The sequence below is a fragment of the Malaclemys terrapin genome, chromosome 6, assembly GCF_027887155.1.
Source record: "Malaclemys terrapin pileata isolate rMalTer1 chromosome 6, rMalTer1.hap1, whole genome shotgun sequence".
NCBI lineage: Eukaryota > Metazoa > Chordata > Testudines > Emydidae > Malaclemys > Malaclemys terrapin.
The window spans coordinates 132,102,549-132,127,665 of NC_071510.1; the positions used below are offsets into that span (position 1 = coordinate 132,102,549).

General features: G+C 44.1%; 1 protein-coding gene across 3 annotated transcripts in view; it reads left to right on the plus strand.

The window, feature by feature from the left end:
- Window positions 1–25,117, plus strand: part of UNC13B (unc-13 homolog B) — a 380,304-nt gene that overhangs the window by 143,621 nt on the left and 211,566 nt on the right. For 2 of the 3 annotated variants that reach the window (XM_054031595.1, XM_054031596.1), the window contains exon 8: window positions 9,398–9,620. In XM_054031595.1, the coding sequence (XP_053887570.1) occupies window positions 9,398–9,620 (223 nt within the window). Of the gene's footprint in view, window positions 1–9,397; window positions 9,621–16,149; window positions 16,276–25,117 lie in introns of all 3 variants that reach the window. The other variant, XM_054031597.1, reaches the window with a different exon arrangement.

The following is a 25,117-nucleotide window of genomic DNA, read 5'->3' on the forward strand; positions in this document are numbered from 1 at the left end:
AAACTATTTCGAGACCAGCATAAAAATAACTAAATGCTCTCTGCCCTGGGGCAGTTGCATCAGAATTACTGTACTGATGAAAATAGGGAATTTGTAATTGGATATGCAAGTTCCCCAAAGTTCACTCGTTTACTTGCTGTCTCTTGTCTTGCTTTTCTTTTCAGGCTCTAGATCCTTACTCTGTCAATCCCTATGTGTGATGTGACTTTGTCCAATAGCTTTTCATTCTATATGTTGACTGTATGCATGAATATTCAGTTATTTATCAGAGCAGAGCATGCCTCTTCCCTTTCCCTCAGGTTTATCCCCTTTACACAGTAGGACTGTAGACTGAGAGACTATTTGCATCCCCTGAGAGCTTTTGGTGCATGTGAAGTTACCTAAACCAATTCCTTGAAGTTTTTTTTACCAATGTGTAGCATTATATCTTTAGTTACTAACATATTGGTTTTCAAAGACTACATCAAAGTATAACCTTCTTAGTGAGATGGCTTAGCGGGAATGGGAAAACTTACAGCATCAGCATCCTCAGGCAGAAGATGCTGTAAGTCATCCCATTCCTATTTTTGTGTGTGAAGATTATTTTGCTAAAACATAGTAAGTATTAATACCTGGTCCTTTCTATTGAATGGATAGTGTATCTGCAAAGCTGCTTCTGCAAGTTGTTGTCAGTCTCCTCCTCTTCTTAGGATGAATTAAATTCCTTTTAGTAACGAATATTAATGCACTGGTGTCACCACCACCGCATCTTACTAAACACTTCTGCTAAATTAAAACACGCTGCTGCCTGTGTAAGAGACAGATGTTGATATCCTTACTCATGCTGACTAGTCCATGGAACTATTCATGGAGCAAGGCCTGAAGTGGGGCTGCTTGTGCAGGAAGGTGCTATACAACATGAGTAAGTGAACCAGAATTTGGCCATAAATTATTAGTTACTTGCCGCCAGTCTTGCTTTCTAGTGGTGTTAACATCCCTAGATGTACTGCAGATGCTCAGGGGATTTATCAAAGATACAGTATATGTTTAGTATAGTCTCATTGTTATCACTGGGTTATGGACTCATATTCTTTAAAATTGCTATCAGTAAAACATGCTCTAACTTGGCACCCATGAGACTACACATGTTGTGCATTAATGATAACAGAGAGAAATCCCTGGTGCCACGTGTTAAAAATACTGTATATTCTATCAACTTGGGTGATTAATGCATACATTTAATCTACAATTTTACAAATGCTAAATTCCTGTTTTTAGAGAGACAAGGTGGGTGAGGTAATATCTTGTATTGGACCAACTTCTGTTGAGGAGGGAGACAAGCTTTCGAGCTGAAGAGCTCTGTGAGCTAGAAAGCTTGTCTCTCTCACCAACAGAAGTTGGTCCAATAAAAGATATTATCTCACTCACCTTATGTCTCTAATATCTTGGGACTGACATGGCTACACCAACACTAAATTACTGCTGAGAGTCTCTCTGGGGGGAGAGCTTCCTTACTGAGATGTAATGTGCATCACCATTGCTACAGAAGAGCAGAATATTTATTGGAACTCTTCAGAATGGAGAATTTTACCCTTTGTACTGTAAGGTGGATTCTCTACAGTCAGTGTAGTGAGCTAATGTCCTTTGAAAGACTGACCATACAAATTGTGACAGACCCAGACCAGTGGGGTACAGGAGTCTGGTAGAGGGCAAATATACTGGTCACTGGATGAGTCATTTTCTGTTCCCTGAGTGACCAGAGCAGGGGCTGCATTAGAGTAATCAGGAACCTGCTAGAACCAGTTAAGGCAGGCAGGCTAATTAGGACATCTGGAGCCAATTAAGAAGCTGCTAGAATCAATTAAGGCAGGCTAATCAGGACACCTGGGTTTTAAAAGGAGCTCACTTCAGTTTGTGGTGGGAGTGTGAGGAGCTGGGAGCAAGAGGCACAAGTTGCTGAGAGTGAGAGGGTGTGCTGCTGGAGGACTGAGGAGCACAAGCGTTATCAGACACCAGGAGGAAGGTCCTGTGGTGAGAATAAGAAAGGTGTTTGGAGGAGGCCATGGGGAAGTAGCCCAGGGAGTTGTAGCTGTCATGCAGCTGTTACAGGAGGCACTCTAGACAGCTGCAGTCCACAGGGCCCTTGCTGGAACCCGGAGTAGAGGGCGGGCCCGGGTTCCCCCCAAACATCCCAATTGACCTGGACTGTGGGTTCTTCCAGAGGGGAAGGTCTCTGGGCTGTTCCCCAACCCACATGGTGAATCTCTGAGGCAAGAAAATCCTCCAATAGCACAGGACCCACCGAGATAGAGGAGGAACTTTGTCACACTGGTGTAAAGAGTGGGATCTTGGGGTGCGGCGGAAGGAGGAGGGTGATTTAAAAAAAAAAAAGGGGGGGGGGGAGAGGGTTTTTTTTTTTTCACCACAATGGATGACGTAGTGCGGGCACTGATACAAGCTACGGTGGCCCAGCAGGAGGCTACCTGTGTCCAGGCAGCCGCCCAACAGGAGGCAGTGCAGCTGCAACAAGAGACTAATCGCCTGCTGATGGACCAGGCTGCTCAAGACCGAGCTATGTTGCGGGAACTGGTAAACCAGGTAAAGTCCCTTACAGAGCTGAATCGCGGCCATGATGGGACGCGGCTCATACGGGCCAGCCATTGGCTGCAGAAAATGACACGGGAGGATGATGTAGAGGCATACCTTCTGGCCTTTGAGAGGACAGCCCTACGGGAGGCCTGGCCTCGAGATCAGTGGTCTGGCATCCTTGCCCCATTCCTGTGTGGGGAGGCCCAGAAGGCCTACCATGATCTGCCTGAAGAGGCTGCGGCAGACTACCCCCAGCTGAAAGCAGAGATCCTGGCCAGATCTGGGGTAACGACAGCAATGCAGGCCCAGCAGTATCACGGTTGGAGGTACCAGGAAACCAAAACCCCGCGATCCCAATTGTATGACCTCCTCCATCTCGCACGAAAGTGGTTGCAAACAGAGTCCCGGAGTCCGGAAGAGATACTAGTGGTTCTGATCATCGACCAATATGTGAGTGGACTACCACCAGACCTTCGTGCCTGGGTAAGCCAGAACGAACCCTCCACCTATGACGAGGTTGTCGCCCTGGTAGAGAGGCGAAGGACAGCAAGGGAGCTGACCCGACCAGTTAAGGAAGAGGCACCCCGGGTTAAACTAGCAGCACCAAGCCCTAAAGTTCAGGTGACTGGGCCACCAGGAGGGCCGAGGTGGAAAAAGAGAGAGGGTGAAGGCCCATCAGAGGCCCCAAAGAGTCAGAGCACTGAGGGAGAAGAGGATCGTAATGTTAGACTGCCCAAACCAAGAGACCGGGGAACGCCTAGGGCTCCATACAGATATTATGCCTGCGGGGAGTGTGGGGACACAGCTGCACAGTGTCCCAATGCTGAGGAGCCTATGCAGTGTAACCTGGGGAACTAGGCAGATCCATGCTCCCTAATCCACCTTGTGGGGATCTCACTAACCCCACATATGTATACCAGACCAGTGAAACTAAAGGGGGTAGGGACCACGGCACTGGTTGATTCGGGGAGTGCTATCACGCTTATCTCAGGGAAGCTCATGAAGTGTAGTCAGCTGCTACAGGCTAAACGTACGGGGATAACATGTGTCCATGGGACAGGTAGTTACTACCCCACCATCCCAGTAAAAATCGAGATCCAAGGGAACACTACTGAGGTAGCAGCAGGTGTAGTCCCTAAACTCCCATACCCGGTGCTCATAGGGAGGGACTTCCCAGGGTTTGGAACCTTACTCTCAGTAGGGGGATTGGAGAAAGATGGGGACCCTAAAATTGGTGAGGCATCCACAGCAGACTGTCAACCCCCAATCTTCTCTGAAATATCCACAGATTTGTTCTCCACTCCCAGACAGGGTAGAAAGACAAAAAGGGAAAGAAGGGCAGCTAAGGCCTAGGGAACCCGAATACTGACCCAAAGCCAGAGGGTCGCTCTTGTAGGTAGGCAGACCCGCACAGCTGAAAAGGAGGCCACACAGGAGGGAGAAGCACCTGAGTCTGACCCCCACCCTAATGCTTCTGAACCAGTAGAGGCAACAGAGACTGGGCCCCTAGATCTTGGGCAGATTAGCCCCGGGAGAGGAAATTTTGGACGGGATCAGGCAGAAGACCCAAGGTATGACAACATTAGGAAGGAGGTGACTGAAATAGATGGGGTCCCCGTGGAAGGGAAAACCCAGGGACCAGGACCCTACTTCATAATGAACAAGGATCTCTTATATCGGGTTGCACCAGTACAGGGGCAGAAGGTACAGCAGATCCTAGTACCTCAAAAACACCAGAACGCTGTATTAAGTCTTGCTCAGTCATCTTTTTGGGGGGCATTTGGGGGTAGAGAAGACCCTGGCACGAGTCCTACAACGATTCTTCTGGCCCGGAGTACATGAAGTGCGGAGGTACTGTGCCTCCTGCCCGGAGTGTCAGCTGCACAGTCCCCGTCCCCACTTGAGGGCACCTTTAGTACCCCTTCCCATCATAGAGGTCCCCTTCAAGCGAATAGCCATGGACCTAGTGCGACCCCTGGAGAAGATGGCTCAGGGCCACCAATATATACTTGTTGTTTTGGACTATGCTACTCGCTACCCCCTGCGGAACACGGCCTCTAAAACTATAGCCAAAGAGCTCGTGGGTTTCTTTGCCCGAATGGGGCTACCGAAGGAGATATTAACCGACCAAGGAACCCCATTTATGTCGAAGCTAATGAAGGACCTCTGTACGTTGCTCCATATACATACCTTGAGAACTTCGGTCTACATCCGCAGACTGATGGGTTGGTAGAAAGGTTTAACCGAACCCTCAAGGCTATGACAAGGAAGGTGGTAAGTTGGGACGGGAAGGATTGGGACACCCTACTACCCTACCTTATGTTCGCTCTCCGGGAGGTACCTCAGGTCTCAAGTGGGTTTTCTCCCTTCGAGTTATTATACGGGCGTCACCCCCGTGGCATGCTAGATATTGCCAAAGAGATCTGGGAAGAGGAACCCAATGAGGGGAGAAATATAATAGAGCATGTAATGCAGATGCGAGACCGGATAGTCCGGGTTACCCCTATTGTACGGGAACATTTGGAGAAGGCACAGGAGGCCCAGCGAACCCATTACAATCGCCAGGCAAAAGTGCGACAGTTCCAACCAGGGGATCGGATTATGGTGTTGGTACCCACGGCAGAAAGCAAGCTTCTGGCCCAATGGCAGGGGCCCTATGAGGTGGTTGAACCCATGGGGGAAGTAACCTACAAGGTGCGGCAGCCAGGACACAAAAAACAAGAACAGATTTATCGTATTAACCTTCTGAAACCCTGTCATGCACAAGAGGCATGCGCAACGGTCCAAAAAGACCTAACCCAGGAAAACAAGCCTTCCAAACAGGTGAGAGTATCTCCTGATTTAACACCAGACCAGAAGAATGAGGTGTCTGAGATGATCTTCCGGAACCAAGATGTGTTCTCGACAAAACCAGGTCGAACAACCGAGACATATCACCACATCGTCACGAACCCTGGGGCCAGAGTAACAATGAGGCCCTATCGGGTGCCAGCAGCAAAAAGGGAGGAAATAAAAGCAGAAGTAAAAAAAAATGCTGGAGTTGGGGATCATCGAAGAATCCCACAGTCAGTGGTCCAGCCCAATCATGCTGGTGCCCAAACCTGATGGCACCACAAGATTTTGCAACGACTTCCAGTGACTACACGAAGTATCCCAGTTCGACGCGTACCCTATACCTCGCATAGATGAGCTAGTGGACCGTCTGGGTAATGCCCGGTACTTGACTACCCTAGACTTGACAAAGGGGTACTGGCAGATTCCCCTTACCGAAGACGCAAAGGAAAAGACTGCGTTCTCAACACCAGAGGGTCTTTTTCAATATACTGTCCTCCCTTTTGGACTACATGGGGCCCAGCTACCTTCCAGCGCCTCATGGACAAGCTATTACGCCCGCATAACAGTTATGCTGCTGCCTACTTGGACGATGTGGTCATTCATACCCCAGACTGGGAAACCCACCTGGAGAAGGTGGAGGCAGTCCTCGATACCTTCAGGCGAGCTGGCCTTACAGCAAACCCTGCCAAGTGCGCTGTAGGGTTTACGGAGGCCAAATATCTTGGCTACATTGTAGGAAAAGGTTTGGTAAAACCCCAAGTGAACAAGTTAGAGGCCATCCAAAATTGGCCCCGACCAAGTCGCAAGAAACAAGTCTGGGCATTCCTAGGTGTGGTGGGGTATTACCGACTATTTATCCCCCACTTTGCCACAAGGGCAAGCCCCCTGACAGACCTAGTGAAAGCCCGTGGACCTGATCTGGTGAGATGGTCTGACGCAGCAGAGGAAGCATTCACAGACCTATGGACTGCCCTCTGCAGTAACCCCGTTCTGATAGCCCCTGATTTCACCAAGGAGTTTATCCTGCAGACGGATGCATCGGAAGTAGGGTTGGGGGCCGTTCTATCACAGATGGTCGGGGAGGAGGAACACCCAATTCTATACCTCAGTTGGAAACTCCTTCCAAGGGAACAAAAATATGCAGTGGTGGGGAGAGAATGCCTCGCTGTAAAATGGGCCATGGAAACATTGCGCTACTACCTGCTCGGGCGCAGATTTGTCCTCGTGACCGACCATGCCCCTCTTCAATGGATGCAGCGGAACAAGGAAAAGAACACCAGGGAGACCAGATGGTTCTTATCCCTCCAACCTTTCCAGTTCCGTGTGCAACACAGTGTAGGGAGCCATCATGGCAACGCCGATGGCTTGTCACGTGTGCACTGTCTGCAGGGGCGGCTCCAGGCAGAGGTAGCAGGTCCAGCTATTCGGCGGCAATTCGACGGACAGTCCCTCACTCCCGCTAGGAGCGAAGGACCTTCCGCCGAATTGCCGCCGCAGATCGCGATCACGATCGCGGCTTTTTTTTTTTTTTTTTATGGTTGCTTGGGGCGGCCAAAACCCTGGAGCTGGCCCTGACTGTCTGGCGTCCCAAGCTGCCCAACCCCTTGGCGTTGAGCACGGGGGAGGGATATGTGACAGACCCAGACCAGTGGGGTACAGGAGTCTGGAAGAGGGCAAATATACTGGTCACTGGATGAGTAGTTTTCTGTTCCCTGAGTGACCAGAGCAGGGGCTGCACTAGAGTAATCAGGAATGCATAATTGCGAGGTGGTTTAGTGGCATTAACTGGAAAGGGTTATGCTGCACTGAGGGATGTGGCACCATTTCTGCATTATTCAATATGCCCTAAATTGAGGGGTTTGTAGAAAAACATTAAGTAGTTGCCAGAGGGAACCCCAAATGTTAAGTTAGTATAGCATGAGACACACACATGCTTCCATAATAGAAGCATTGAGTGTAGTAACAGTGGCATTGTTTTAGTGTGATGCAAGTCAGCTGTGGTGACATTAACCTTCAAAGTAGCACTGTGTTATCCTTCAGCGGTTGGGGCCCCATTGTGCTAGGTACTGGGCAAACAGATGACAGTCCCTGCCCCAAAGATTTAGGACTTAACTTGTCAGGGGTGCTCAGCACCATTGCACATCAGGTCATTAATTTTTACACAGTAGTTGTTTTTGAGGAGTGAGCAATTTTAAAATCCTTTTCTAAGTTGATAAGGTTTCCAAGACTGAGTGTCGTAAGGGGGAAATTGTTGATATTTTTTTTTGTTTTTGCTGCCTGGTTACTCTGTTACTGTATTTTATGGGGTTCCAGTTTTTCTTTTCCAACTAGAGTGCAAGATTGGCACCTCTTTGTTTTTAATGAATCCACATAATTCAAAGTAATAGCAATTCATTTTTGTTTAATGTATGGAGACTGACAAGAACTTCATAGCATTAGTCTATTAAGAAGCAGAAGACTATATGCATGTTCATTGAAGACAATCAAATTGACTAGATTTGATTTATGAATAGAAAGCCTGTTTGAAGGAGATTTCTCCAGTGGAGGTGGTTTTTGTTCCGTCTCAGGATATTACTATACCTTTACACTATATTAAGGGAAACAGATTGTTTCAGTAATAGCAAACCTTAAATTATATGAAACAATAGAAACTGTTAAGTCAAAAGAAATGAAAGCTTCAGTGGAAAACATGTATCCATCTACTGTGGATAATTTCAGTCTGGAATTTCCAGAATTAAACTTCCATTGGTTTGTAAAAGAAATGGGGAAAGCAAACGAAGAAACCAACCTGTACTTTTATTTCCCTGCTCAGTCCCAATCAGTCTGATATGATGCTGGCTGATTGAGGCATGCATGAAGTACGGAATCAACTTCTCAGACAGAGCTTTGATTTGATTGTCCTTTCTAGTCAGGCTTTGGTGCTAGTGGTGGTCATGAGGAGTAATGGCTGATGGTTGTGATTTTTCTTTATTTCAAGCATGTTAGCAATGCACTTCTCCTGCTTTATCACTGTTCTCTATTTATTGACTGGAAACTTGCAAAGATAAAGTTGCCATACTGCACGGCCTAGTAGGAGCTTTATTTTTTTAGGCCATGAACAGATGTAAGGGGAAGGTGTCAGACTAGAACTTTCATTTTTCTTCTCTTTTGGAAGGGTTATTAAGTTGCAATGCCTTTCAAGGGAGAGGTGCAATATGTAGAGGGAGCTTTTTTGTTGCGATGGTATTCACACTACAGTCATTTGTGTTGCGTTCTTAAAGTTTCTAAATGTGATGATTAACTGTAGCTACAGGAATGTGTTAAATGTAGCAATTACAATAAGAAATAATAACTTGTATACTGCGGAGTTACTCTGCTAGTTGATTTTTGACTTTCCTCTTGACTGACAAGCATATGATAGCCTTTCAATAATCTCTGTCCCTGAGAGAAATGAAACTTTTTTGATAACGGTAAAGTATGTTGAAAGGAGTGATACAGTGATTGTAAACATGTAAAGGGGAAGCAAGTTAGAATCTTTCATCAATTTCCTTTTCTGCTTCTCTGGTTTGATTGGGTTTTTAAAATCAGTCACTAGATGAGAGAGTAAAATAAAATCCTCAGGGCAGACTCAACTTCGCACAGGGGAATGTACTTCTCTGACAACTGAATTGTTTTTATTAGGGTTTTTGCAACTGTAGTAAAGGAATCCAAGAAAGTTTCCTAAATTAAAAGCATCTTACACTCCTATTTGTCAGCAATGGTTGAAGGGAAAACAAAAAAAGTAAATGTTCGTCTATGAGGAGCTGGCGAGAGAGAGAGAGGGAAAGGTAATTTGGGAATTGTTCAGTATAAATTCAGAGAACATGAGATCATATGCTGGATTGCCTTTTTAGGACCTAAGCGTTACAGAAAAGGTCTCTTAAAAGACTTTTTTTGCTTTGAAGTGTGAAATGGGCTCTGCTATCCCATCTGAGTGGAATTGGTGAGTTGTGCTCTAACTACGTTTGTTTCTTAGCCTTGGAAGACCCTGATAGTGCAGTGGATGATAGAGACAGTGACTACCGCAGCGAGACCAGCAACAGCATTCCTCCTCCTTACCACACAATCTCACAGCCCAACGCCTCTGTGCACCAGTTCACTGTGCCCTCTCGCCTGCAGCAGCAGGGTGTGTCTCGGGACTCCTGCATGGACTCCATGCAGAGCTATGATCTGGATTACCGGGAACGTATGGCCATCAGGTGGGTGCTGACTTTAAAACCGTAGCTCTTTCTCTCCCTTGAATGTTTACTGTAGATCCTGAAGGCATTATGCAGACTGATGAGGGACAGCCTAGAGGTTTTCAAAGTATTGTAATATCACCTGCCTTGTGATTAGATGTGCTGTTCTAGTCGAATTCTCCACCTTTGAATAACGCAAGTACCATGGCAGATCCTGCAGCCTAGTTTCATAAAAGAATTTATAAAATGTGCCCAAACTTAGTAGCTTTATTGGTTCTATTTTTCCATAAATAAATAAATAAAAGGGTACAATGCTTGACAAAGGTCATCTGTCAGTTGTGTGGTATCTTGCTTTAGAAACAAATGAAACTCAGTGTGGTGGTGCTGTCCTATGGTAAATTTCCTCTTCACTAGTGACAAATTAATTTTGTTTCACATTAGCTGTTACCCGCTATCAGCTGCTCTCTCTCTCTCACACTATTCAAGGAAGGAGCCTTTGTCTATTCACTTTTTCCTACCTGTTGTCACATAGCACTGTTGTATAACATGGGTTTTGCCTCCGTGTGTGCCTTGCGCTATAATAAAGTACGGGTTTATTGCCAGAAATTGATATTCCTCCCCAGATTTTTTTCAGTTTTAAGGTGTTGTTTTGCACATAGCGGAACATTATACAGCCTGTGGTTCTTCTTTTGATCACAAATCAGCAGTTTATCAACCATTACTTCACCCTGTACAGCTCATTAGGTGAATAATAATAATTATCGTATTGCTTAAGAGCCCTAGTCATGAACCAGGGCACCATACAAACACTTAGCAAGAGCACAGGCCCACAAAGCTTACACTCTCTAAATAGAAGAAAAGGGAGAACAGGTGGAGGCAACAGACAGGCAGTGGGAGCACAAGGAAACAACGAGACAAGATTAGTCCGCTTGATAGGCTGTGGTTTTGGAGAAATAGGATATGATGCTTTGATACATACTTCATGTGCTGAAATAATCTGGAAGGGAAGGGTAATCGCTTTAACATATATCTACCAAAGAAGTGAGAGGTGCAGAGTTTTGCACTTTCTATATCAAACTGGTCCTATTCCCAAACCCTTGGCATGCCTCCATAACAGAGGGGACGCTTGCATTCTGAAGTCTAGACATCAGTTGTTCTCATGGGTTGTGCTGATGTTTAATGGCATTGTGGCTTTATTATAGTGATCATACTGTTAACTCAGTCAGTTGGTATCTAATTAGAAACACCTTATTTTACCAGTAAAATTCAGCTTTTACTTTGTCACTGCTAATGGGACTTTTTGTGGTGTATTTTTGTATTTTTATCTATAACAGTGTGATGGATTGTTCTCAATGCATTGTAGTCCATTAAACACATAATCCAATTCTTTCTCATGCATCCTGTGCAGTAGATAAGTTGTAACTCACACGACTTCCTATTCCATTATTTCAAACTCTTATAGTCATCGGTCCTTGCGAGAATGTGCCGGTGCGGCTTTGCTACATGGGCTTCTTTTGTGCCCACTTTATCAAAATAGCTTTTTATTTAAAAAAAAAAAATTCTAACCTGAGGTGGCTGCTAGTGGGTTTTATGGGGGGAAGGGGATTGTGGGTGGTGGTGGTGGTGGTGGGGATTGCTTGTGCTTGCTGTTTACATTGCGCCCAGCTCCAGCATCTCTTTGTAAATTCACATCTTGTTCACAAACCAGTACAATTAATTCAGGGATGTCTGATGGCCTCTGTTATGCAGGAGGTCAGACAAGATGATCGCAGTGGTGCCTTCTGGTTTTATAATCTGTCAATCTATTAATCTCTTGGTTTCCAAATCTGAGTCCCAATAAATATCTCCTTCTGCATCATTATTGGTGATCTGTCCCCCTGCTGTAGGTATTTATGCTTGTAATTCTTTTGCAATGTGAGAGGAGTGATTCACATTTGCAAAGTGCTGGCTTTTATTGCATCTTGAACTCTTTACCTAGGGAGATGGTAGATTCTCCATCATTGTCCAGTCTTGACCCAAAAACTGCAATCTTTTTGACAGATATGGTCTAGTTCAAACAGAAATTATGGGTTTGAGGCAGAAATTATTGGATGAGGTTCTTTAGCCTGTGATATGCAGGAGGTCAGACTACATGATCCCTTCTGGCCTTAAAATCTACAAATCTGTCACCACATCCTTGTGTTGGACATGTTTGTATTTCATTATGATTGCACATTGCAAACAAATCTCTTTGCCACTTTGATTGCATACTGTCTTTTTGCATTGGTATGTATTCTTAATCCGATACTCTTCTGTTCTGTCGCTGCTTGCTAAGAGCTTGAATACATTAGGGGTTTTTGCCCTGGTGTAACTAGACCAGTGTTGTCCCTCAGCATAGATGCACTGCGCTGCTAACAACGAGGCTTGTGCTGGTGCTACTTTACCCCTAGGAGTGATGATAATGCCTAGCTCTTTTCATCAGCAGATCTCAAAGGAGGTCAATATCATTATCTCCATTTTACAGATGGGGGAACATGTTCGCTGGGGGATTGCCCTAATCAGGCTGCGTCTGTGCAGCTGCATGGCTACAAAATCCCTAATGCAGACGTGCTCGAATGCTTTGATTTGTGAAGAACAATTTCCACGGCCTCTGTAAAGGCCTGCTGTTTTTTTGGAAAGTCAGATGTCCAACTGAGTCTGTTCAGGGCAAACTTGAACTGGTTCAAGAATTCTGTGATGAAAGTATGATTGGTTAGTTCTTTGAGTGGTTGCAGACATGTATTCCACTCAGGTGTGGTAGTGCCAAATGCACCAGCATCAGAGGTTTTTCCTTTAGCAGTACTCGTTAGGGCAGTACATGTACCCTATGTCTCCTTGTGGATTGTCCTGAAGCTATGTAATGTGGCATCCTGACCCCACCTCGGTTACTACTTACTGCCAGTGTAGGGTGACCAGATGAGAGATGTGAAATATCGGGACACGGGGTGTGTGTGTGTGTGTGTGTGTGAGCAGAGCGCAAAAAAAAAAAAAAAAACAAACCCAAGAGCCAGCAGCGGAGGGGGAAAAAAAAAGGAAAAGAAAAGAAAGAAAAAAGCCGGAGCATTGGAAAAATTGGTGGGGGCTGAGCACCCACCAGCAGCTCCCCCCCCCCCCCACCAGCTCACCTCTGCTCCGCCTCCACCTCCCCTGAGCTGGCTGCCGCATCCTGCTTCTCCCCCCTCCTCCAGCGCTTGCGCCGCCATACAGCTGATTAGCACAAGCTTGGGAGGGAGGGATGAGGAGGAGGAATGCAGCGTGCTTGGGGAAGAGGCAGGGCCAGGGCGGGGATTTGGGGAGGGATCCAATGGGGCAGTGAGGGGGCGGGGCTGGGGGCAAGGGCGGGAATTTGGGAAGGAATCCAATGGGAGAGGGAGGGGGCAGAGTTGGGGCGGGGGGGGCACGAGCCCCCTCTGCCTGTGCGCCGAAGCGCAAAATATCGGGACAATTTGCATCCCGACCGAACATCGGTCAGGACGCGGAACAAACAAGTAAATATTGGGACAATCCTGATAAAATCGGGACCTCTGGTCACCCTATGCCAGTGGCCTCAGTCGTATCTCCCCATGTGTGAGGCTTTTCGTCATGGTTTTTTCCCCTCTGTTTGTCACCAAGTTTTTTTCACTTCGTAAATAGCTTTGATAATTAGTAGTAGTGGTACCTGTAGTCTAGTTAGCTGCCTTCTGCCTCTGAAGTGGCAGCAGACAGACCCTGGGACCCTGATTTTCCCTCAGAAAGGGGAAAAGGGGTCACTCTGCATCTTGGTAACTGCCTCAAAACAGGATCCACAAGATGAATCAGGGATTCATTGGCCATTGCATTCAGTACCTAAGGACACAGTTGTGGCACTGCCATTTTCGGTACCTTTGAGCCCACACGTCTCTGTGGTGGAGGTGGACTTGCTCTGTTTGTCTGTGCCACCCTCATTGCTGCCTCAGGACTCAGTGGGTCTATTGATACCACTTGCAATTCCAGGCCCTTCAACTTCTTCAACACTGGGGCTAAGGTTGATGCTAGCGACTTACCATCTGTTTCATCACTGGCACTGTGTATCTTCAGCACAGGTGACTATGGGTTTGGTATTGGTGCACTCCTCCTCTGTGGCACTGTCTACATCCTCACCTTGGTGCCAGGGGCCTTAGACTCCCCTCTGAGCCTGCACAGACTCAGTCATGCTCCTCAGCACCGACAGGCAGCGATTTTCTGGACTTTTTGGCAATATGTCCGGTACCAACAACCCTCCCATCCTAAGGACTGACTTTGCACTTTTCTTGTTGGTTTATGGGTAAGTTAGGATATCCTGTGACCCCACCTCGGTGGCTTACGCCCATGCTCACAGACTATCCAGAGAGCTCTTTAGGTTCCAATGTGGCATCTTTCCACATCTCGTCTCCTCTACAGTGGAAGAAATCTTGCAGGTCCTCTAAGCTCCCTGCAGAGGGAAGACGTTGGTACCAAGAAGGTTCCCATTCTTATAGCAATTACAAACTATATTGGCCTCCTACGCCCTGTTCCTTCTTGCAGTGTTCCTCTTGTGACTTGTAGAGAACTTTCTACTCACACAGAGCTGGGACTCCACCCCAGTCTGCAAGTAGACCTGCCTACCCTCAGAAGGCTCAGCTTCTAGCGTAGCCCCCGCAGGGCTGTAGGAGAGTGTCCATCTTCTCAAGCCACAGCTCCTGGAGGAGACTTTGCCAGAGCAACAACCACTCTCTCATGAGGCCACCTTGGCTATACCAGCGCCCACCCGCCACCTCAGGCAGATCCAGGAGTCCCAGATTTCTCGTCTCCCCTCTTAGCGGATTTTAAATCTTACCAGGATCTTCTCCAAAGGATCGCTTCAGCTCTGGTTACATAGGGAGAGCTGCGCTGGCGAGCTGTGGCAAACCTTCCACTTGCCCTGGTGCGGGACCCAAGCAGCCCCCCGCCCAGGCCAGGTGGAGGGACCCAGTCTCCTCACAACTGCCAGTGCGGCTCTCCCCAACCTGGCTCCGGTCAGCGGGGCAGCTCGGAGCTGCAGCCCAGCTGCAATAAGAGCTGGGCGGGTAGCTGTGTGGAGCTGCGGTGGACCCTCTACTTGCCCTTGGTGTGGGGCCTGAGCAGCCCCCCACCTAGTGTCTCTGCCCCCTAGGCTTCCTGCCCAGGGCAGGTGGAGGATCTGTGCTGTGATTCCTCACAGCTGCCCTCCAGGCTCTTACTGTCAGAGCCATGTGCCGATACAAAATTGTATCCGCATCCACCCTGCTATTCGCAGAAATGGTCCAAGGATCTCTGCTTCCACAGATGCAGATATAAAGCAGATATCCGTGGATTTGCAGGGCTCTATGCATCAGAGAGCAGGCAGTATCCGCACAAACAGTATCTCTGTGGATCGCTTCTTGCTTCCATTCAGCATATGTCGTAGCTAGTATTCCTCCTCCACAAATGTGCTTGGCTAATTCAACAAGGGCCCAAGCCACATCTGTGGCTTTCTTCAGGGATGTTCCCACACTTGATATTTTATAGGGCTGCTACTTGGTCCTCTGTGCATACGTTTACTTGGCGCAGTGCAGTCACAGCGGCCTCTGATGGAAACAGCAATCGTTGTTCAAGTAAACTCCAATCCCATCTCCAAAATGTACTGCTTGGGAGTCACCTGAGTGGGATGCATGTCTGCAACCATTTGAAGAAAAAACAGTGACCTGTTCTGTAACTGAGGTGGGTTGTGGATAGATATTCCACAACCCACCCCCATCCCCTCTCCATCAGTCTTAAATCAGCTTTTCCAGTGTGAAGGAACTGAGGGATGTCAGGGCGGTGCTGCTTTTATATAGCCTCAGGAGGGGTCATGAGGAGGCATAGGGCATGCGCACAGCCCCGACGGGTACTGCTAGAGGAAAAATCTCTGGCACCGGTGCATTTGGCATGAACCCACCAGAGTGCAATACACTTCGGCACCCACATCTTGAAGAACAACAGTTACAGAACAGGTAAGTCACTGTTTTTTCAATTGTTAAATTTCATAAGTATGTCGGACTGCGTGTAGGAAAACATGAAGACAAGGCAAATCGTTTAAAAGGACTTTAGCAGCCTGTTTAGGTCCAAAACTACCTTCATTAAAGGTGAGCTGAATCTCATTCAGCATCCTATTCAATCCATCTAACCACTCTTTTTGTGCCATGCAGGTCCCCATATTATCTAAGTGCCCTTGAGGATTTAATTCTAGATATCTATTTTTAAAACTTAAAACATCTCTAGAAATGCTGCATGGGCTAGTTTTCCTTTTCATGACGGTAATTTGGATCCCCAGTCAGGGTAATTATGTTCCTTTAAGATAAGGACATGGATTTTTATTTCCCTCTGCCCATACCTGCCTAATATTTTTGTTTTGCTCTTTTTTAGACTAGCCCATGTTTTAGTCCCAATAGCCGATGTGACTCTGGAGTACCAGACTTCCTATCTGTGGGTTTTTTAGTTGGAATTTTATTTGCAATATTAAGTTTGGAATCAATATGTAACTGTCTGTCTCCCTGCTCTTACTCTATTTACTTCCAAGGCGATACGATAGCATAGATTCCACTGTGAGTGGCCGATCTGACCTAGAATCTGCATCTGAGTCTAGTCAAATGACAAGCCGCCAGTACTCGCTAGAAAGCAGGCAGTCTCTAGATTTGTCCGATAGGTGGGTTAACCTCTTTACAGCTAGATGTCTGTCTAATCTCCTTGATGTTGCCGTTGTGATGTCATCTTGTGATATACTTCAGCTGACTTTCATTGTTTGCGTGCCTTCACTGTATTTCTGAGCTGTGGTAGATTAATGGTGCGCTGATGTCATTGCTTGTTTCCATTCCAGGTGTTGTACTTAAGTTTGTTTCTTTTTAGTGAAATGTAACATTTTATAAAGTAGGGGGAAAACTCTTAATTGAATACCTTTGTCACATCAGAACAGGTCTATTCTTCTGATGTCTAACTGTTCTGATTACTGTAGTCTCTACAGTCTTTCTTCACACGTTCACATGGCTCCCATTGCATTCAATTGTGACTTGTGTGCACTGGATCCAAGGGCTGGGTCTGGCCCTAGGAGGCATCCTAATTTGATGGTAGCTTTGTAAAACGACTTATCCTCATTACTGGCTTTAAATGTCAGTTATAAAAAATTACAGTAGCTATTTTCACAAAGCAGGATTCATTTTAAAGTAATGAGCACCTTTCAGATTAACATAAACTTGCCTAATATTAACAAAACAGGCAGTCCTTGATATTAATGAAAATGCAATTAACTGTTCTAGCATTCCTTAAATTATAACACCATAATCTCAAAACACCAAAAGTTATCTGAAGTTGCATTATTATAATCTTTCACCGATAACTATTCTACTTCAAATAGCCATTCCTTAATTTTTGTAGAAAATCTGTATCATAATTGTTATGGAAGTTTTTGACCCTGCAGACCATTATGGTAATGTTTGATCCCTTGATTTAAGAAATGTTATATGTTCTCTTAGTAGATGATCATCTTTCCGTATCTACCACATTTGAATGTGTTCCATGTTTATATTTATTTTGTTAATGCATTTAATTCACTATTCTTCTGGTCTTATAATTTAAACTGTCCTTTGAAAAAATGTTTTTTAACTTTCTTTCCTCCCCTTCACTCCTTCCTCCTTTTTTTGCCTCCTTTCCCTTTTTATTTTTGTCTTTCGTCTATCAGACAAGGATCTCTAGTTAGAAGTGAAAAGGTCAGGATCATTCCATTTGATTCTGAAGTTGAAGAAGAAGAGTGGGAGAGTAACTATGAGGAGCTAGGAAAACTGCTAATAGAGGAATTCCTAGAAAAAAGTAATAGAAATAGAAATTGTCAGGAAACAAATGTAAAGAAAACCCAAACGCTCTCAAAAAAGGAGACTTTCAACCACCATGAAAGATCAAGACATTGCCAGAATGTGTGTGTGGAGTCAGGAGCCTTAGATATTCCTAGATATCCTCAGGAATATGATACAATAGATAGGAGAAGGAAAAAGAAACTAAGATACAAAAATTTTGAAGAGAGTGAACAAATAAGCTTACATTATAATGGAAGTCTACAGTTTCCTGTGGAGAAAACAGTCTCTTTCAATGGTATAGCAACTAGGTCTGAACCTAGCAGTGTTTTCCCAGTAAGTGAAGAAACTGAAAAATATAACAGCTGCAGCATCGAAAATAAAGAGCAGCTACTTGATTATCCAATTTTGCGTCCGTACAAAAATGGCCTAATGGTTAAAAGTGGCAAGTGGACCAAGAAGCAGCTGGCAAACCATGACTGTGATGGCTCAGTTCACTTTGGCATTGAAGAAGTAACAAATGCAGAACAACCAGTCAATACTTTTGTGCCATTAGATGACCTGGAAGAATTTGACAGCAGTGCTTCTGAGGAGCTTCAGTATTCACCTGTTTCAGATGATGAAATGGAAGAATTAGCTATACTTTCGCAAACATGGTGCAAGTCAAATGTTTGTCATCTTGACCACTTCACAGATAATTTTGCTGCAAACTCAGTATCTCAGTTGCAAAAGGCTAACTCTGACAAAAAACATAGGACCAGAGGAGGCAAGTATGGTTATCCAGTGCAAGACCTGACTCTTTCTCCAGTTGAGGAGCCAAGTGAGGAATATGTTGATGCGATGGATGAACTGCAGTGTCTGGTAGAAACTGTATCTGAATACTTGGCTGAAAAGGAGGAAGAGATTAGCAAATTTGGTACTCTCCCAGAAGTGAAAAAAAATTCTGAGTGTGTGTCTCTCACGCAGGATAATGCTGACAATTCAACGGAGAAATACGTACATCCTGATCAGTCAAAACCTACTATGTTGGAGAACAAAGAGAACAGCAAAGGCAAATCTGAATCTCTCCCAGACTTGTCAGGTGTAAAGAACACTGTCAATTCCTTGTTTAGTTCTTTCACTGAGAAGGTAGGCTCAAGTACAAAACACCTCACAACCTCTGTTGAAAAGCTTGTGTCTTCAGCACCAGAGAAACCAGAAACTCCAAGCCAATCTGAGGGTGGAATCTCAAAGATATTCTCTAGCAAACCTAAATCTGAGCCTTTAGCCCCAGAAGTGAAAGTGGAAAGTAAGGCTGATATAAAAATTTCCATACATTCATTATTACCATCCCAGACAAGCAGTGACAAAGGGATGCATGATGCAAACTTCAGTAACACAGAAGCCACTAAGAGAGACAATATAGCTTCTACAGCCCCTTGTCTTCAGGAGTCATCAGAAAATACCACTACGAACCAGCAGCCTTCACCTCAGAATCAAAATTCAGTTATGAATTCAGTTTTAGGTATGTTTAATCCTTTAAAAATCTTCACTGAAAAAGAAGTATCAAAAAAAGTAAACATAAAAGAGGAGCAAACCAAGGAAGAAAGGCATCTCATAAGTGCTTGTGAGACAAACAAAAGCGAGAAATCCTCTGAAGAGAACATAATCAACAGTGTTGTTTCTGAAACTAACCAAAATGAAATGAAAAGTGAGGCAGAAGATAACACAAGCAGCAATTCTGTGTCCTCAATCTTCGGTAAACTTACAAATTCAGTCAGTTCCTTTAGCTTGAAAACCAATTTTGAGGGTCTAGTAGTACCCAAGCAGCAGGGTGGGCCACAGAAGTCCTCAGATTTTCATCCCGTGGCACATCAGCCCGACATAATTGTAGAAGAGTGCATAAACATTTCAGGAAATCATTGTCCTACAGGTAATGAATTGGAAAACAGGAAAAGTGGAAGTAAAGTGGAGGTTCATTCACAACCTCCAGAGCACAGTATAACACCTGATAACTTTTTCAGTCCACTCAAAAAATCCTTCAGCCAGTTATTGCTTCCTTCTGCTGAATCTGTGCAAAAAGAAACATCATCTGGACTCTCAAAAGGCCACAGATCTGAAGATAATATAAGACAAAACAGTTCCACAAATGAACGTTCCTTCCCATTTACTGGTAAACTACAGATTCCTTTTTTTAGTGGTTTTGGTTTTTCAGATAAGCAGCAGAATACAAAAGAGAAAGGAAGCATCTTTCCTTCTTTGTTTAAATTTGCTTCTGCAGAAAACCTGGTAGCCTCAAAAAATCAAACCAGTCAGAGTTTTAGTGACATAACTTCAGCGGTTAAAGATGAACACAAAAGTAGTTATTCAGGAAATGCCAAATTTTGCTCATTAAAGTCTACTTCAGTTCCAAATATACCAAATCATAAAGAGGAACCTATAAGAATAAATAACACTCATAAGGAAAACAATACATGTGCACAAGAAAATAGAAATCAAGAAAGTTCCTCAGCCACCTTTAAAGTTACACATACACAGTGTGGCTCTGTGAATCTTCATGAAGAAAGTAGAAATATAAAACAGGATATGATGACAGCAGGACTAAACACAACAGACGTAAAATCCATGTCTTCTGGTGGCGTGAGAGACCTTAAAAGTATGGATGCTGCAAAGAAGAAAAACCCACAACAAGGTTTGCTTTCGGGGCGTTTTTGGTTTTCTTCTGAAAACACTCCCAATAGGCAAGAGTTGAATGTTAAAAATGAAAATGAGAACCAGAAAAACAATTCACCTGGGTTATTTTCTGGGATATTTAAATTTGCTTCAAGTGAAGATGTGTCTGACTGTAAGCAAGATGAGATGAAATCAAATTCACGAGGCCTCATGAAGTTTTGGGATAGAAATGAGGAGTCCAACTTAAAAAAAAAATCCAGTAGCTCAGACATAACTTCTGATGCTCAAGGAAGCCCTATGGAAAAACCAGAAACTTCCAGCTTTTTAAAAAGTTTCATGTTCAAACCAAAAGAGAAACTGCATGATATGAAAGTGACTGAATCTTCCAAAACCAGTGACCATTTACCCAACATAATAGTAAACAAAACAGAGGAACACCATATTCCCTACTATGGGCGCTCTGCATCTCAGAATGAGTTGTGTTCTCAACAGACGGTACAAGATTTATCTGGGAAATCTATAACTGGCAGGCAAGTCCCTAACCAAGATATAGAATTTAAAATGTATCAGACTTTTTTAAACGAAGGATCCAATGAATTTCTTAACTTTTCTTTGTTGGATGGTAAAGCCCATAACGTATCAGAGCAGTATCCAACTTTTGAAGAAACAAGAAGTCATTCTAGCTTTGAATGGGAGTATGACACGGGAGAATTTCGGGCAGACACTCGGGAAGTAGCATTGCCAGTTTATTATGTCTTAAACCAGAACTTTGATGTACCTACTGAGTTTTTGGACTGGCCTGTATCAAATGACACAGTAATGAATCTATGTAAAAAGGATGGAAATGCAAATGTTATCGACTGGAGAATAAATGCAAATTGGGACAGACAGAGTATAGATTTAAGTCTGTCATATGAATCCTTTGATCAGTTAGTGTTTCAAGAAGTCTGTTCAGAAGAAAATGATATGCGGGCAACTAGTTCTCTCAATGGAAATGGCAGTAATCTTCCACATTTGGAAACAGACTGCAACTGCTCGTTAGAAGAGTTGCCTATGGACTTAAGCTACTCATCTGGTTGTGATGGAACTATGTGGACTTTAATTGACCAAGAGTCTCTAAGTATAGATGAAAGTTTTGTGTATTCAACATACAGTCAGGAGTACGAGCACTGGCTGACGCTGCTTGAGCGTGGTGTATGGTGGCCATCAGAGGATGGTGATTGTGGATACTACATGTATAGTGATGGTCAGTATGTCTATTCACTGCTCACTGATCCTACGGGACAGTATGTCTATGTATGTGCACCTGAAATGTACTCGCAACAAGAATATTGGAACTATAACTTTCAGATGGATTCAATTCCAAGGGCAGTGTTGGAAGATAACATGATTGCTGTTTGTGGTTTCAAAGTCCCTCTTGGCAGTGAAGATGAACTATTGTGGTTTGCTGAAGAGGAGCAGCTAGATAATTACCTTATAAATAAGCCCCTTGATTTGTCTGTAGCTTTGCAAAGAAGTGATCAGCTAATGAACATGAATTTGGAGACATTTTCACAAATGTTTGATGAGTCTATTTATTACCAAAGAGAGCAGCCATTAGATTTTTCAGGTTATAAACTTCAAAAACTCAAAGTAGATTTTAGGCCTGAAAAGGAAAGTGGGTATTATTCAGAAGAACCTCCACTAACCCTTGATCTTAGAACACATTCCAAAGTGACTTCTAGTTGGATGTTAAATAAAGAGTTTGACATCAAGCAAACAGACAAAACCATTCCTATAACAACTTCAGAGAGTGGATCATTAGGATTTTTTGGCTTCAATCTGTTTCAGTCCTCTCATAAAACAGATGCATCTTCTGCATCTGCTGAAAGTTGGACAGAAGTCAAAAAAAGTGCAGAAGATAAAAAAACACCAGTGAACAAAGTCACATCTTTATTTTCTGCTTTGGGTGGTCTAATTGGAAAGGGTTCAGGTTCTGACATTAATGAGTCTTTGGAGGATTCTACCATGAAGACAACAGGTACACAGTCAAAATTATCTGGACATAAACATGATGTTCTGTCATTAACATCAAAATTAGGGGATGATACACAAACTGGGCAAAAGATTCCCACTGAGCCTGAATTAGGGAGAAATGGTGCAACAGAATTTAATAAATTAGAATCTATTAGACATGAAAAGCATAAATTTAATCAGACTAAAAACATCCAGATGAAAAAACAAGGATTAACAAAATCCCCTTCTCAACTAAGCCAAACTACTCCTGATAGCAAGGCAAATAGAGCAGATAAAACCATTAAGACAAGTCCAGTTTCAAGTCATCTTGGAACCCAAGTAAGCAGTGAGGAGCACAAGAAACCTCAGCCAAATCCGAACCAGGCATCCATGGAGCCAGAGGAAACTTTATTTAAAAGTGCTCTGAAACTTTTTAGTTTAGGAGAAGATTCTTCTGCAAATTCAACAACTGAAAAAAATCAGGCTTCTGGATTTTTTGATTTCTTTAAAACACAGGTAAACAAAGGGCAGCAGCCATCATCAGATGTGGAAAAAAATGAAAACGATAAAAAAACACCTCAGGAGAGAAAGGAGACTTCAGGTATTTCATCATTGTTTGGTTCCCTGGGGGATATCTTCAAAGGAGATGCAGTCTCTTCTCAACAATTGGCAAATGCCACTGTTTCACCAAAAAACAATAGCAGTGTTTCAGTTGAGTTCAGAGAAAAATTTGAAAAGTCAGGCAGCCAGCATAGTAATATGCAATCCCTTTCTTCTGCCGTTGATGGAGAGATTAGAACAGAGGCTCTGAACAAGCAGACCTCGCCTAGTCATAGTATACAAATGGAGCAACCAAATAGAAAGATAGAAGAGGAGAACGATAGCAAAAACTCTGGAAATGCATTATACAAGCCAGTACACACAGGTCCCAGGATCGGTCAACTGAGAGAGCCCGTAGTGCAACACAGTAGGGCATCAGTGGTTATGCCAAAGCAACAAGGAGATAATCTTACAGGTGTCGGGCCTGATAAAATGAAACCAAGTAAGCCAGATCAGACATCTAGAGAGTCAGGGTTTAGTTTGCCTTTCAGTTTTTCAAATGCCACTGCTTCAAAACCACAGCCAGCACAACCACTCAACAGGAGTATATTCTCATTCTTTAGCGGCTCAGAGACCCCTACATCTTCAGCATCTGCTGCTAATCTTCCTAATGCTGAGCAGCTAGAAACAGAAGGGCTATTTAAGCTTCCCTCCTTCTTTTCCACTGGTCCGACTGTCAAGAAAAGCGTGCCTCAAAGTAGTTCCAGCTTCAGTTTCTTCAATCTGACATCTTTTTTGGATGAAAAACCACAAACTCCTCCAGAGAAGGAAAACATTGCAAAACATGCTCAGCAAGCAAACTCTAAGCCATTTATGAAGCAAAGCATTTCTGTTGACTCTAGTATCAGAGTTACCAGACAATCAGGCTTGGACAGTAAAAAAGAGGCTCCTGGTGTTGTGGAACCAGCGGTTGGCAAACAAGAGACATGGAACAACTTCCCCAGCAATGCAAATGAATTAAACATTCCTGTAGAAAAGCATTCAGTAGAAAGTGTTGCTGAAGTAAGCAAAGAGAATGGTATAGAAAAGCCTTCACAGATTGATAGGAATGCCACAACAGAGCCAGTTCCTTCTGATCCTTGCCTTGAAGTTTCTAAGTTACAAGAGGACAGTGAGTCCTTTTTTCCAGAGTTTCAGGAGCCAAAAGAACATCTCCCAGACAGCACAGGAAAGGAAGAGTGTATTACACCTTCCTCAGCTAAGGAAGAGTATTCATGTTCAAAAGGACAAACGTCTGGAAACAGGGGTGGCAGTTCAGTTTCAGATGAAAAAAACAATTTCACAAATTTAAATGACTTAAATGTTACCAACAGTGCATCAAAGGAGGTCATCTCAGAAGAAAATTTGAATGTACCCAAGCCTAAATTACCTGGGCACAAATTACCCGAGCCTACCTCTGGACTTAGATCAAAGCAGGCACAAGAGTCAAAGTCTTTCTCAAAGATGCCAGAAACACCTACTTTGCAAAACAAACCCAAGGAACCTGAGAATGACAAATCAGTACTGGATTCTTCAGTGGAAATATTTTCAAGCTTCATGACAAAAGTGAAATCTCCTAGAACTTTATCTGGCTTGTTCTCCCAATCTCAAACTCCAACTGCTCCTAGTGCTCAAAAGAAAAGCCCCTCCTTTTTTGGTCTCTCTTCTCTCCCAAGTGGACCAGCTCCAACTTTCACAAATGATCTTTTTGGCATTTTTAAAGGTGCAAAGGAAACCTCAAAAGAAGAGGTTTGTCTGAAACCCACTGCCAAACCTCAAGAAAGCAATAGGGCAAAAGACACCATAGGGTCAATTCCTATAAAAGATTCCAAAAAGCTAGAAGAAATATCCACAGCCGAAGTGTCTGAAATAAAGACCAGCAATTCTCTGAAGGCAACTTACACGTCAGACTCAGAAGAGATCTCCACAAAAGATTCTAGTGTGCAAATAGAAATTGGAGAAAATCAAAGACTTGAAACCAGCCAAAAGAAGTCTCAGCTAAATGCTTCAGAAATGTTGGTTTCAGGTGAAGATCAAGTGCCTGAAGTACTTCAATTGAATGCTAATTTACAGCCCTCTGTAGAGTTGGGGACTGATGACCTGTGCCATTCAGACTTGGACAGTGCAGTTGGTACAGAACAGACAATGACAACTGACCAGACAGATCTCAATTTGTGTCACTTAGATGTGGGCACTACTCATGTAACAGAAGAGCCACCAGCTCCCACTGAGGCAGATGTTAACTTCCCCCAGGCTGACCTTAATGGTGTACTTGAACCCAGAGCTCTAATTGATGAGGCAGATCTATTTTCTACTCTTGAATCAGGACTAGTCATTCCAGGGGATCAGGCAGATATTAATGCCTATCCGTCAGATGTGAATAGGACCCTTGAAATAGAACCCAAAGCTCCAGCTGATGAGACCAATGTTAATTTGTACCAGCCAGATATGAATAGGACTCTTGAAATGGAACCAAAC